This window comes from Prosopis cineraria, unplaced genomic scaffold (genome assembly GCF_029017545.1).
Source record: "Prosopis cineraria cultivar Desert tree isolate PC_DT_omini unplaced genomic scaffold, ASM2901754v1 PC1, whole genome shotgun sequence".
Lineage (NCBI taxonomy): Eukaryota > Viridiplantae > Streptophyta > Magnoliopsida > Fabales > Fabaceae > Prosopis > Prosopis cineraria.
This window is the reverse complement of record NW_026555332.1, coordinates 43,631,957-43,644,525: the sequence shown is the minus strand read 5'-3', so window position 1 is coordinate 43,644,525 and position 12,569 is coordinate 43,631,957. Positions and strand designations below refer to the sequence as shown.

Sequence of the window (12,569 nt, the reverse complement as noted above, 5' to 3'; positions counted from 1 at the left end):
CCCCTTTCTGGTCTCATATTCTTTCTTTCTCAATTCTCAAATACCTAACTAAAATATATACCTTCCTTCATTTCAAGAATGATTTATTTTATATCTATCCTGATATATTCCTTTCATTCTTTATTATAAATTACTTTTAACTGTTTCATATGCCTTAAAAAAATAAATATTGTTTTCTTGATATCATTAAAAGTGATATGTGCTTTCATTGTTACCTTTAATTTTAAATAATAATACAACTATATTAAATATATTCACTCTATTCAAAAGGGGTAAAATTAAAAAAGTAATTTAATTATTGTAAAATGTATTATATTTTAGATTAAAAGGTACTTCTAAAGGACATTTTATAAATAGAACCGAAAGAAGTATTTAAAAGGAAAGACATAATTATAGGTTCTTGCACTTTATTTAAATTTTGTCATAAGTCCTTGTACTTTTTTTTGCATATAAATTCCTATAATTTTGTTTTTTGGTGTTATAGTAAATTATAATAGAGAAAAAAGTATAGAGACTTGTAATAAAATTTAAATAAATTATAGGGTCTCAAAGTTATGTTTTTCTTATTTAAAATGTCATTTTCTTAGAACAATTTTGAAGCTTAGGTGGAAATAGTGGAATAAAGTGTGGATAAAGATTAATAATTGGCAAATTGAAATCCTTCTTATGTGGCAAAATAAAATTTAACATCGATAAACATAAAAAATTATTTTAAAGGAATAAATATTATTGCATTGCTTCAAAATCGTATTAACAAAACAAGAAGATAAGGTGACTCGACTCTGATTAAAAAATTTCCAACATAAAGAGTTAAATTTAGAGAAGATAAAGAGATTAAAATAAATTTAAGATTTAACATAGGTAAAATCATAAAGCCACGAAAGAGATTATTAGCTTGATGTGATATAAATGATTCATGAAATGAATATGGCGGGAGGCAGGCGCAGGCGCGCGGCGCGGCCATACCAGAAGATTGGGGGAAAAAATTTGGCGGGCGATTCAAACCAACAAATAAAAGCATATATAACATACGGACATTTTCATTTGACACCCTTCTGGTTCTGGCCTATAGGTGTCCACACATTTATTCCCGCACTACCCTCATATTCTCAATTTGTTTTCTTCTCTGCCCTCGGAACATCGATGGATCAGCCCCCATCGTCTGCTGCTAGACGCAGCTTGAAGCGCAAGCTCGAACAGGAATTCGCGGAAGAAGGAGCAGATCAACCAACGGCCGATCGTAAAGTTTTGGTTGTTGAACCTCAACAGCCTCGTCAGGATCTGTTGAGTGAAATTGTGTCGCAAGTCACTATTCTCAACTCCACTTTCTCATCCTCTCAGTCGGATCGCCTAGCGGCCAAGCGTGCTGTTCATGTTCTCTGTGAACTCGCAAAGAACGGTAACTGTTTTATCCTTTAATTATATATACTCGTATTTGTATCCAAGCCTACACAACCGTTTGCTTTTTAATGATTTTGTATGCCTGAAATGACTCGGCGTGTTTAATTGCGGAATTGGAAATTATCCCATGTGTTGTTACCTACTTTGATTTTTCGATTCTCATCGTGATATTCGATGTGATGATGTTCATTGCATGCGTTATTCTTCGTTTCTGGTACTGCTTCTGGCTTTTTTAGTGCATAATTTTGATAATTATCTCTTTGCAGAGGAAATCGTGAATAGTATAGTCGATTGCGGAGCCATTCCTGCTTTGTTGAGGCATCTGAAAGCACCAGAACCGGTTAGAGAAGGTCATGGTGGTCCCAAGCCTTACGAGCATGAGGTGGAAAAGGGATGTGCCTTCGTCATTGGACTTCTTGCTGTTAAAGTAATTCAGCACTGCAGCCTTCCGCTCTCTCACTGTCTCTCTCAAGATTCAAGAATCTCAATTATATGACACTTTGAAGCGTTGTATATGTTTCGTTATTAGTCATATAAATTGTTAATTAATGATGTTATTACTACAAATAGTGATGCATAAACCTTTTCCTTCAATCATGAACTTCTCCATTTGTGTCGTTTGCACTGATGTTAATGAAGAACTGTATATACATTGCTGGTAGAGACTACTGAGTTTCTGCTGCTCATCCGTCAATCTATTTTAAGTTTTGTCGCCGTTCTAGTGCAGATGACGATGTCGGTTTGATGCCATTGTTTGTCCGCTTTCAATCTTTTTATGAAATCATCATAATGTCTTTTAACTCCATTGATTTATTTTGGACTTCATCTCGAGCAGCCAGAGCATCAACAACACATTGTCGATGCTGGAGCTTTGCCCTATCTTATGGATTTGTTGAAGAGGCACAAGACCTGTGGCAATTCTCGGGCACTTACTGGTCTTATAAGGAGAGCAGCTGATGCCATCACGAACCTTGCGCATGAAAATGGCATCATCAAGACCCGTGTTAGGTATTCTATTCTTCAAGCCTTTAGAAACATTATTTCTAGAGATATGCTATTCCCTGTCTCAGAGGTTGACTGTGCGTTCAGGATGGAAGGTGGTATCCCTCCTCTTGTTGAATTGCTTGAATTTGATGATGCAAAGGTACAAAGGGCAGCTGCAGGGGCTCTACGAACTCTTGCATTTAAAAATGATGAGAACAAAAACCAGGTGGATGACTTTGCATAGCTACTTTGTTCCTCTTGTAGATTCTTTTGCTATAGTTGTTGATATGAATCACTAATTGCAGATTGTTGGATGCAATGCGCTACCTACTCTTATACTAATGCTTGGATCAGAGGATGCTGCAATACATTCTGAAGCAGTTAGGCCCTAACAGAATTTTTATTATTATCTTCTATTTGTTTAATTTCCTGTGCTATAATTTTTCTAGAACCAGCTGAAATAGGAGCTGTGTAGGTTGGCGTGATTGGAAATCTGGTCCACTCTTCTCCAAACATAAAGATGGAAGTTCTTCTAGCTGGAGCTCTACAACCTGTTATTGGATTACTTAGGTAATGTTCACCAAAATTCTGCTTTGTCCTACAAGCTCTCTTCCTTTATTTTATAAACCACATTTCTCAAGTTCATAATTTCAATGACAGATCTTGCTGTTCGGAGAGTCAAAGAGAAGCAGCCCTTTTGATTGGTCAATTTGCTGCAACAGATTCTGATTGCAAGGTGGGCTGAATTATGTGTGTTGCATTTAGATAGTGGCCCAAAAAGTAAAACTTGCATTTGGATGGTTTTATGAAATACTTTTATCATGCCCTACACGTTCTTGCCCTTTAATCAGTCACATAATTTCGTGTTTAATGCAGGTTCATATTGCTCAAAGAGGGGCTATCCAGCCACTGATTGACATGCTTAAGTCTCCAGATGCACAGCTTCGGGAAATGTCGGCTTTTGCACTTGGGAGACTGGCTCAGGTTACTATTACTACATTGACCAATTTTCTATATAAGAATATGAACTTTGATGGCATTAGATTTTAATATTCATCAGGGGCTAATCTTGGGCTTTAAAAGGTTTAGTCTATTATTAGGTGTATATTTTCTTTTACATATATTTTTAATTCTAATGATGATACAATCAAGTATGTGATATAAAATTTTGTGTAAGATTAGCCTCTAGCCATTTCTTTAATATTCCTTTGTGCTTTTTATGATGCTTGCTTTAGGACACACACAATCAAGCTGGTATTGCTTATAGTGGAGGTATAGAGCCTCTACTCAACCTTCTGTGCTCGAAGAATGGAGCTCTCCAACATAATGCAGCCTTTGCTCTATACGGTCTTGCTGATAATGAGGTGAAGTCTGTTGCTTTCTTCCTAGCTCAATCATCACTGCATGTTACCCTTAATAATCATATAACTTTTTCTTCATAGGACAATGTTGCGGATATTATTAAGGTTGGCGGTGTTCAAAAACTACAGGATGGAGATTTCAAAGTTCAAGTATGCTCATTTATTTTTCTATAACATCAAAATTTATCGGTCTAAATGGAACTTTTTTCCAGCATGGTAAACTTATGTCAATGTATATTGATAGAAATCCTTCTCTTTGGTTTATCAATATGGTCGCCTAACAAGTCTCATGTGACTTGCAGCCTACAAAAGAGTGCGTAGGAAAGACAATGAAAAGATTAGAGGAGAAAATGCATGGGCGAGTGAGTTTTCTTGCAAATGATCAATTTCTGTGCTGGCAATTTTGTTTGTTTAACTTATTGATGCATGTTATATTATAGTCTAGCTATTGTTTGTTCAATTTTTGTTAGCATCATTGGACAGGACTCATCAGTTCTTTCTCTAGCAGGTGCTGAAACAATTATTGTATCTTATGCGTTTTGGAGAAAAGGTTGTTCAAAGATGCGTGGCTCTGGCTCTTGCTCATTTATGTACCCCTGATGATCGCGAATTTATTTTTGTTGACAACAACGGTAAAAAATGATTCACTTGTGGTCTGTAGCGCATTTTGTTTTTGGATGCTAAAGTATGTTCAGTTAACGTGCTACTGAATTTTGCAGGACTTGAGTTGTTGCTGGATCTTCTTGAATCCACAAACATCAAACAGAAACGTGATGCTTCAATGGCACTTCACTCGTTGGCTGTCAGAACCACATCTGTCTCTCCTTTTGATGGTGCTCCTCCATCCCCGACTCCTCAGGTAATCTGCTATTTATGTCTCATTTGTTTACCTCATTCATCTAATTGAACAAAGACAAAAAATAAATACAATTTCATGGTTTTGTTAACAAGTTTTCTTTCTTTAATCAATAAAACTATGATACTTGGTGATACTATATTGAAATACTCAATGTGGCAGTTGTTGGAAATATTAGATTTAATCACCGAGAAGTCATTTCTTTTTTCTTAATCTAGTATTCTAAAGATTCCCCCCCCCCCACCAAAAAAAAAAAATTAGTGTTGCATAAATGGGAGTTCGTGTGGCTATTAATATGACATGAGTTAATATAGATGGGTGGCATTCTCTTTCAAAATGATGTTGAGTCAAATTTCATGATGTTAAGATATTGTAAAACCGAATGTTGTTTTGGAGGGGAATGTTACTTGAGCGGGAAAAAAGGGCTCTTTTTGTTTGGCTAAACCTTGTATTGGCCTGCTTTTATTTGTTCATTGAGCCTTGTGTTGAAGTCATTTGTTGATCTCTTGATGAAAATTTGCTTTGCTTGCTTTGAGCCGGGGGGGTCTTAATAAATCATTTTGATTGGAGGATTTTAGTGACTTGGGGATTTTCTAGAGGGACCAACTAGAGAAATGAATAATGTTACAAGGATTAAATTGTGTGCTCTGATTTTTTTCTTGGTTCGCTCTGATATTTACTTTTTTTTTTTAATATATTTTTGGTCGCAGGTATACTTGGGCGAGCAATATGTAAACAATCCTACACTTTCTGATGTCACGTTTTTAGTTGAAGGTGGACAAGATGCCCTTGAATATTTTTCTTGCGCATAATTAATTTTGAAATATGTACCCATAATGTTCTGTTTCTTCCTTTCTCAGGTAAACGCTTCTATGGCCACCGAATTTGCTTACTTGCTTCCTCTGATACGTTTCGAGCAATGTTTGATGGTGGTTACAGGGTAGGCATTAATTAATGTCGTTAATCTGTTTTCTTTTATTTGTGTTTTAAAATTTTTCGGGTCATTGTGACGTTGCTTTGCTAAGAAGCTCATCAATCATTGTGTAAAAAATAGTAGATATGCCGTAATTCTCTCCATCTTTATAATTAGTCATTTGAAAGTGAGGGTGGAACCTACACTTTGTAATTTTAAACTAATGCAACTATGCTGCTCTCTATTATTTTGCTCGACTTACTAAATTTAACAGGCCCCGACATTACTTAGCAGTTAAAGAAAAGGGCATTTTTGAATCTGAGGGGCCTAAGTGTCAATAGCCGCACTGACTTCCTTGGAATATGCATTGCAGGAAAGGGAAGCCAAAGATATAGAGATTCCTAATATTAAATGGGATGTCTTTGAGTTGATGATGAGGTGTGATTTTCTGTCCCTTTCTCTGATATTTTCACTCTTTTCTTTTACCGTGCTTGGTCTGATAGACGTCGCAGTTTGCATGACTTGATTGCCTTTGGGCGCTTCCAGATTCATTTACACAGGAACCGTCGATGTCAATTTGGATATTGCTCAGGATCTCCTAGGAGCTGCTGATCAGTATCTTTTGGACGGTCTTAAAAGACACTGTGAATGTGCAATTGCTCAGGTAAGGCTACAGTGTAGTTTCACGGTTGATTCTCCTCTTTTTTCCCCGAACTATTCTATGGACATATTATAATCCCATCACTTACCTTGTTGATCCTAGGATGTCTCCGTGGAAAATGTTTCTCTTATGTACGAGTTATCAGAGGCATTCAATGCCATGTCACTCAGGCAAGCATGCATACTATTTCTGTTGGAGCAATTTGATAAACTGAGCGCCAAACCATGGTATGCTCATGCTTCATTGAGCAAGTTGAATGCTCCATTCTGTGCTGTTTTTCTGGGAAAATGGTCAGGGGATTAAGTCTAGCCCAAGAAAGCTATCTTATTTAATAATAATTTGAATAAATCCACATGCTTTTCGTTTGTCACTGACATGTGCAGGTATTGCCGGCTGATGCGTCGCATCGTACCAGATATACGCGAATTTTTCAGAGGTTTACTCACCAAGCCTACACGAGCGGACTCGTGATTTAGGTTGAGTCTCAAAACAACTCGGGAAAAATGGTGAAAATGTATATAAGTGTAAATGTTTTGATAGGAAACATGAGGTCATTTATTGTCAATGAGCTTGTGATGTAGGGAAGATTAAATACGTAGTAGTATTTTATTACTTAGAAGCTAGGATGTAGGATGCTAATCCCACCATTCTTTTAATTCCATTTTTGGACTTGGTTCGGGCCGTAGCAAAGACAGCTAGCATCATCCTATATCAAGAGAATGCTGGTTAACGGTTCTGGCTGCGGTCACTGGTAATGAATAGAGCAATGGTTTCTTGTCATGTCGCTGTTCAATTTTTTTAAGTAATTAATTTTAATATTTATAATTTATATACTTTCTCTTGTCCTCATTATAAAGTGTTTTTTAGGATTTTTTAATTTTTAATATAAGATATTTGATAGGATATTAATTATTTATTTTAATATTATTTTTATTTAAATTTAATTATAAGAGAGAATGTAATGTAAGTTTGAAAATTTTTCATTTAATTATAAATAAAATTAAAAGTTCATTTCATTTTTAGATGAAAAATTCAATTATCTCTTTGGTTTTGAGAAGGTAATTAAAAATGTTTTATAATAGGGACTGAAGGGTTTGTATTTTGAATTAAAGGTGTTCAAAATCAATTCAAATTGAAAAAAATTGATCAAAACTAAATAATAGTCAAGTTTGTTTTGGCTTTTGTGGGATGAAAATTGATTGATTTGGTTTAAGTGTTGGTTGAGTATTAGAAATCAAACCAAACTTGATAAAAAATACTATTTACTTATTTATTTATAAAATATATAATCATTTATTTACAAGAAGTATTTTTTTTTGTATTTTTTATAGTAATAGATGATCATTTTTAAAGGACTTGAATGGAAATGTATAATATTAAATAATTATAATAATCATGTTATGATTATCATTTAATTATTTATAACTTGAAAGTCTCATGTATTTAATTTATCTATAAGCAGCATTTTGCTTGATTTTGTATAATAAGTTTTTCATTATTTATTAAAATATATATATATCAATAAACATTTTTAAAGGACTTAAATGAAAATGTATAATATTGAATAATTTTAATCTTATAAATTGATATCAATTTTTATGATTAATTATTGTTAACACTTTGAAATTTTATTATATTTTTATACATCCATGAAAAAAAGAGTCAAAAAGAATTAAATTTTATTTTAATATATTGCACCATTATGAAGATGGAAAAAGAAAAAAAAAAGTCAAATAAGTGCATTGAAGTTTGATTCAAACTTTAATCAAATCAAAAATAAAATTGAACCAAACTAAACTTTATAAAAATCGATTGGGTTCCAATTATGTGTAAACCGAATGGTTCAATTTGGTTTAGTTTTTGCTCAAAACCAAGCAAAACCAAACAAAATTGAGCCTATGACCACCCTTACTTTGAATAGCAGTGTTGTCATTGAGACAAATAGAGAATTGAACCAAACTAAACTTTATAAAAATCGATTGGGTTCCAATTATGTGTAAACCGAATGGTTCAATTTGGTTTGGTTTTTGCTCAAAACCAAGCAAAACCAAACAAAATTGAGCCTATGACCACCCTTACTTTGAATAGCAGTGTTGTCATTGAGACAAATAGAGCTATTGACATCATGCTGCTATTGATTAATTCCCTACAAGAATATGGCACAAATCATTAATGTTTTAAACTAATAATTAAAAAAATGGATCGAACTAGTTGGTTGGATCGATCGAACTGTCAATCGGTCAGGCTAATGGCTCAATCAAGTAAAAAAAAAAGTCATTTGAGAAGTTTGGCCGGATTGAGCCGTTTTGGATTGTTAAAAACCAAATTGTTTTAAAAAATGTCCTTTTTCTTTCATTTTTATTTTTTTAAAAAATGATTAATTTTTTTAATTATATAATATTATGTTGTATTATGTAGTTTGTTAAGTCATGATAAATTTAAAATATTTAATGATATATATATGTATAAATTTTTTAATTTAATTATTATGTTATCGATTCAACCATTGATCTAACCCGATTGAACCATGCGAATCGTGAATTACTAATCTTTCTGACTTAATATCCAGCCTAGTTCTGAAAACATTATTTTAAACTACAATGGCAATGCCCTAGTACTAACGTGGCTAAAATAAAAACACGCGATGCTCATGCTAAGTTTCGGCCCCTTGATCAAGAAAACGTAAATTATAGTAAATTTTGTTTGAATGCTATCTCATCCATGTCCAGTGTCACTTTATATTTAGATTAAAGTTTAAAATTAAAATATTATTTTTCTCTCATTTGCATCATAGACATGCATAAAGTGTCCCTAGATAATTAAATCATTATTCAGATTTGAGTTTAAAATTAAAACTTCCTAGGCCTGGCGTCCCAAGGTTAAAGTACAGCCTCTAGGTTTTTCTTTGCTCCCACTAGAGAAAGGTGCTAGTGGTGTCAAAAGTCCTGACACTTTCCGGCAATCCTTCACCATAAAATTTTGATGCTTACCTATAAGTTGAAGTCTGAAACCAGGAAAAGTTTTGGAAGTCTCATTGCTACATGTAGTATGTCTTGAAATGATTATCTCAAATCACTAATGGCTTGTATATGGCAATGAATCCATTTATGAATATTACAACACAATTTTTGATTCTGTCGGGGACAATCGAAGGATTGCAACAACGTAATTGTCAACAATTTCATCTTGCAATTGTGGAAGCACAAGTGGAATCATCTTTGTTTGACCAGCTTTCTTTGATTCGACAAGCCTGCATTGGCCGCTCAATCTGCAGTGCCTCTGCAGCTTCCATCTCCAATTGCACACAATATTTCCCAAATGCCTCTACACTAACCTGAAGTCTGAAATCTATGCTAAAGAGGAAGTTCATCTCCAGCCTATTCAACTCACAAGTGCTTACTCCTCCAACTTTTGCATAGTAGGCATTGTTGAAGAATCTGCACAACCATGTCAAGCACAACTTCAACTACCATGCCATTGCGCCGGTTAAGAAAAACAAAACACTATATGTAAAATACTGACTTTATCAAAACCCAATTCAACACAATAAAACATTCATGAGATGCAAGAATGTCATGTATAACTACAACTCCCAGAGTTGTAAACGTGTTAACCTATCTTTTGCAGCTAGAAAAGCAACCAAAATTTCTACTATTAGAAATAAGCATTGAAAACAATGACAACAAGAAAAGGAGAGAATCTGTTAGCAAGAACGTACGCGTCATCCATAAATTTTGCTGCTAGCATGATGCTTGTTATCAGAAGTCGATGCACGTTAAGTGAAGTAAGCTCGACTTCGGTGCACTGAAGGAATCTATCCACATAAATTTGTGCTACAACAAAACAAGATGGGCTGCAACCTGAGTACTTGAATATACGGTCGACGTACTTAGAAATGCTCAGAGCAGGTGCTCTTAAACCATGAAATACTGTAAGTGCAGCATCTTTTACATGTTTTGCCTCCAATAGCATTTCATTTCTCTGAACTGAGCGCTCTAGTAGTGAAGAAACAAGAGATAAAACTCGTGGAGTTCCCGCAACTCCTTTGCTCGATTCTTTGAGCCCCAATGAAAGGTATATATCTGACCTTACATCGTCGGATTCAAGCGCCAGAGTCCCCATATCCAACCTACAGAACAATGAACTATCATCAATAGGATAATCGAAATATTGAAATGCAATTTACCAAAACAGTAGTTCTTAGGATGTTCAGTAATCAGTCGCTAGAAAAAATAGTTAGTTTCATAATGTCATGACTCAACAACAAAAACAAAGCAGCAACAGCAGCAAGAAGCCTTATTCTACTAGATAGGATCAGCTATATGAATTAAACGATGCCAGTGTCATGAATCATGGATTAACAAAAAATGATAACTGAATTAGTCTATTCAGAACTATTTGGCCACAGAAAAATTGCTCTACCTTTCTGAATCATCAGACTGTCACTCACATCCCATAACGAAATATCATTATAACTTAAGTATGAATGCCTTATGTCGCAGAATTCTCATCGGGGGTGCTTAGATATAGATTTCCAAGATAACAAAAAGTTCTATTAGACGCAACTAATACTTTGATAGGCTTATTAATTAGTATGACTAAAACAAGATATTCTCTACTGTCATACCATGAAACAACTATAAGAAAAAACCTTTTTCCAATTCAATATCTATAGTCAGAGGCATAACAAATTCTTTAGACAGAAATTCATGTGGCCATCCCCAAACATGGATTATACACTTAATTTTCCCACACAACTTCACGCTACATTTATCTTTTGTCAGTGAATCATTCCCAGATTTAGAAGGACCAATTTTACTTCCTTCTTCCTCCTTTCCCTTCGGGGTTCCAAAGTAGCTCCAGAATACATCAAATCTCATAAGAAAGGCTTAGTTATTAAGCCACAAGCTTCAATCCTATTAATATATGATAAAAATTGACAGCTCCAAACTATACATTCATAGTCCTCCCATCCCATCCCTGGAAAATGAAAGAAAGGGAGAAGGAAGAAAGGGAACACTTAGCTTGACCAGCAAAATCAGAAACAGGAAAGACCGACCACGCAAGATTTAGCCAGAAGCACAGAACAACAAATCGAAATCCAAAATCAAGCACGAAACTAAGGCACAGCAGATTGAGCCCAAGCCCTCAAACCCAGGGAAACATCAAAAGGAGACGCGAAACTCACAAGTTTTGAAGGGATGACTCTAGCGTAGACCTGGTGGTTTCTTCCACTACATAAGGGTAAGGCGCGAAGATGGTGACCTGAATCGAGGAACATCATCTTCTCCCTCGGTCCTAGCCATTGTCTGATTTAACTGGTCCCTCTGAGTTAAAGGAGTTGCTTTATGTTAATTAATAAATATTAACACGACGAAAGTGCATCATGGGCTTCTTGCATTCCCCTTTTATTTTTTTCCCCCTCCTCTCTCTCTTTCCCTCTCTACGCTTCACACAAAGATAGCGTCTGTACTCTAATGCATTCCACCGCTGCCATAATTTTCAAGTAGGTGAGAAAAAAGCTACGTAGACAACCGGGTCCCACTCACGTTCCTCTACGCCTTTCTAAAAGCCAATAAATAAAACCATCTTGTGATTTCTTTCAATGATTTTTCTTAGTTACTGTGATTGATGCAGCAAAAAGTGAAGAAAACTCAAAACCCGGAGCTTCCATAATAAACTCTCTTGAAATATTTGAGCGATGAATGAAGGAAATTGCGATTGTTCTGCGCTGTGCTTGATGTTGTCGTTTGTGGTGGGTAAATACAATGAACGTAAGGATAATATCATAATAGTGAATCCGGAATGGACTGCGGCACAAGTCAGGCCACACTTTAGTGGATGACAAGTAAGTGACCTGCAATACAATTTAAAGTTTGCTTTTTTTTTTCCTCAGCATGGGAATCCAATCAACCGTTCCAAATTCCCAAGCATCTCTGTCTCTAATGCTCTTCTTTTCCTCCCTCACATGATTCTGAGCCCCTCCCACGCGCCCCCCCCCCCCCCGGGGGGGGGGGGGGGTTTGCACCCGATTGGACCTCGGCTCTGAGCGTGTTGTGTCTGTCTCTACATTTTTACCTGTAATTTAGAAGGAAAAAAACTGCAGGATTTTAGTAGTAACTTAATTTTTTTGTTTTTTACCTACAAATGTTTTCATATTTATATGCATATATTTTTTCCAATCTAAAATAAGTCGCAACTTAACTTTTATTTAAAAATTTAACAAGGCTGTGAATTCGTCTATATTAAATATAGCTTATTACTGGCTGGTTTATCAACCTTGAAACTGTTCAGACTTCTAACCTCTTGTCAATATCATTTTACCAACTTTTTCATATTTATGAAAAGCTAATTTTGGCGCAATTCGCGATGACTTTTGTTACACTATTCAAT

The 12,569-nt window shown here is 35.1% G+C and overlaps 2 protein-coding genes across 3 annotated transcripts; one reads left to right on the top strand and one right to left on the bottom strand.

Annotated features, from left to right (window-relative positions):
• The first annotated feature begins 946 nt into the window (after positions 1-946).
• LOC129318032 (ARM REPEAT PROTEIN INTERACTING WITH ABF2-like) lies at positions 947-6,956 on the top strand. Of its 2 annotated transcripts, none has more exons than XM_054962541.1 (19): positions 947-1,399; positions 1,668-1,828; positions 2,237-2,409; positions 2,491-2,611; positions 2,691-2,765; positions 2,861-2,955; positions 3,046-3,121; positions 3,262-3,369; positions 3,621-3,749; positions 3,828-3,896; positions 4,049-4,108; positions 4,255-4,378; positions 4,466-4,605; positions 5,313-5,376; positions 5,463-5,542; positions 5,889-5,953; positions 6,062-6,179; positions 6,279-6,346; positions 6,560-6,956. In XM_054962541.1, exons 1-19 carry the CDS (start codon positions 1,144-1,146, stop codon positions 6,645-6,647), a joined length of 2,070 nt encoding a protein of 689 aa, XP_054818516.1. In that variant the 5' UTR covers positions 947-1,143; the 3' UTR covers positions 6,648-6,956. The 2 variants fall into 2 exon arrangements, with proteins under 2 accessions (XP_054818516.1, XP_054818511.1); XM_054962536.1 differs by having other exon boundaries at positions 6,279-6,403.
• Positions 6,957-9,173: 2,217 nt separating this feature from the next.
• Positions 9,174-11,645, bottom strand: LOC129321521 (cyclin-P3-1). Its single transcript, XM_054967312.1, has 3 exons — positions 11,365-11,645; positions 9,895-10,305; positions 9,174-9,613 (listed from the first exon to the last, which is right to left on the bottom strand). The coding sequence occupies exons 2-3, from the start codon at positions 10,296-10,298 to the stop codon at positions 9,358-9,360; spliced, it is 660 nt and encodes a 219-aa protein (XP_054823287.1). The 5' UTR covers positions 10,299-10,305; positions 11,365-11,645; the 3' UTR covers positions 9,174-9,357.
• Between the last annotated feature and the right edge of the window lie 924 nt (positions 11,646-12,569).

What these genes read in the sequence shown, in the direction of transcription:
- LOC129321521 (XM_054967312.1), bottom strand. Translation starts at nt 10,298, where the DNA reads ATGGGGACTCTGGCGCTTGAATCCGACGATGTAAGGTCAGATATATAC. An exon ending in GCAAAATTTATGGATGACGC is followed by an intron (nt 9,614 to 9,894) that starts GTACGTTCTTGC and finishes ATGGTTGTGCAG; the next exon opens with ATTCTTCAACAATGCCTACT.
- LOC129318032 (XM_054962536.1), top strand. Translation starts at nt 1,144, where the DNA reads ATGGATCAGCCCCCATCGTCTGCTGCTAGACGCAGCTTGAAGCGCAAG. An exon ending in CAACAGATTCTGATTGCAAG is followed by an intron (nt 3,122 to 3,261) that starts GTGGGCTGAATT and finishes TGTTTAATGCAG; the next exon opens with GTTCATATTGCTCAAAGAGG. An exon ending in CACTTGGGAGACTGGCTCAG is followed by an intron (nt 3,370 to 3,620) that starts GTTACTATTACT and finishes TGCTTGCTTTAG; the next exon opens with GACACACACAATCAAGCTGG.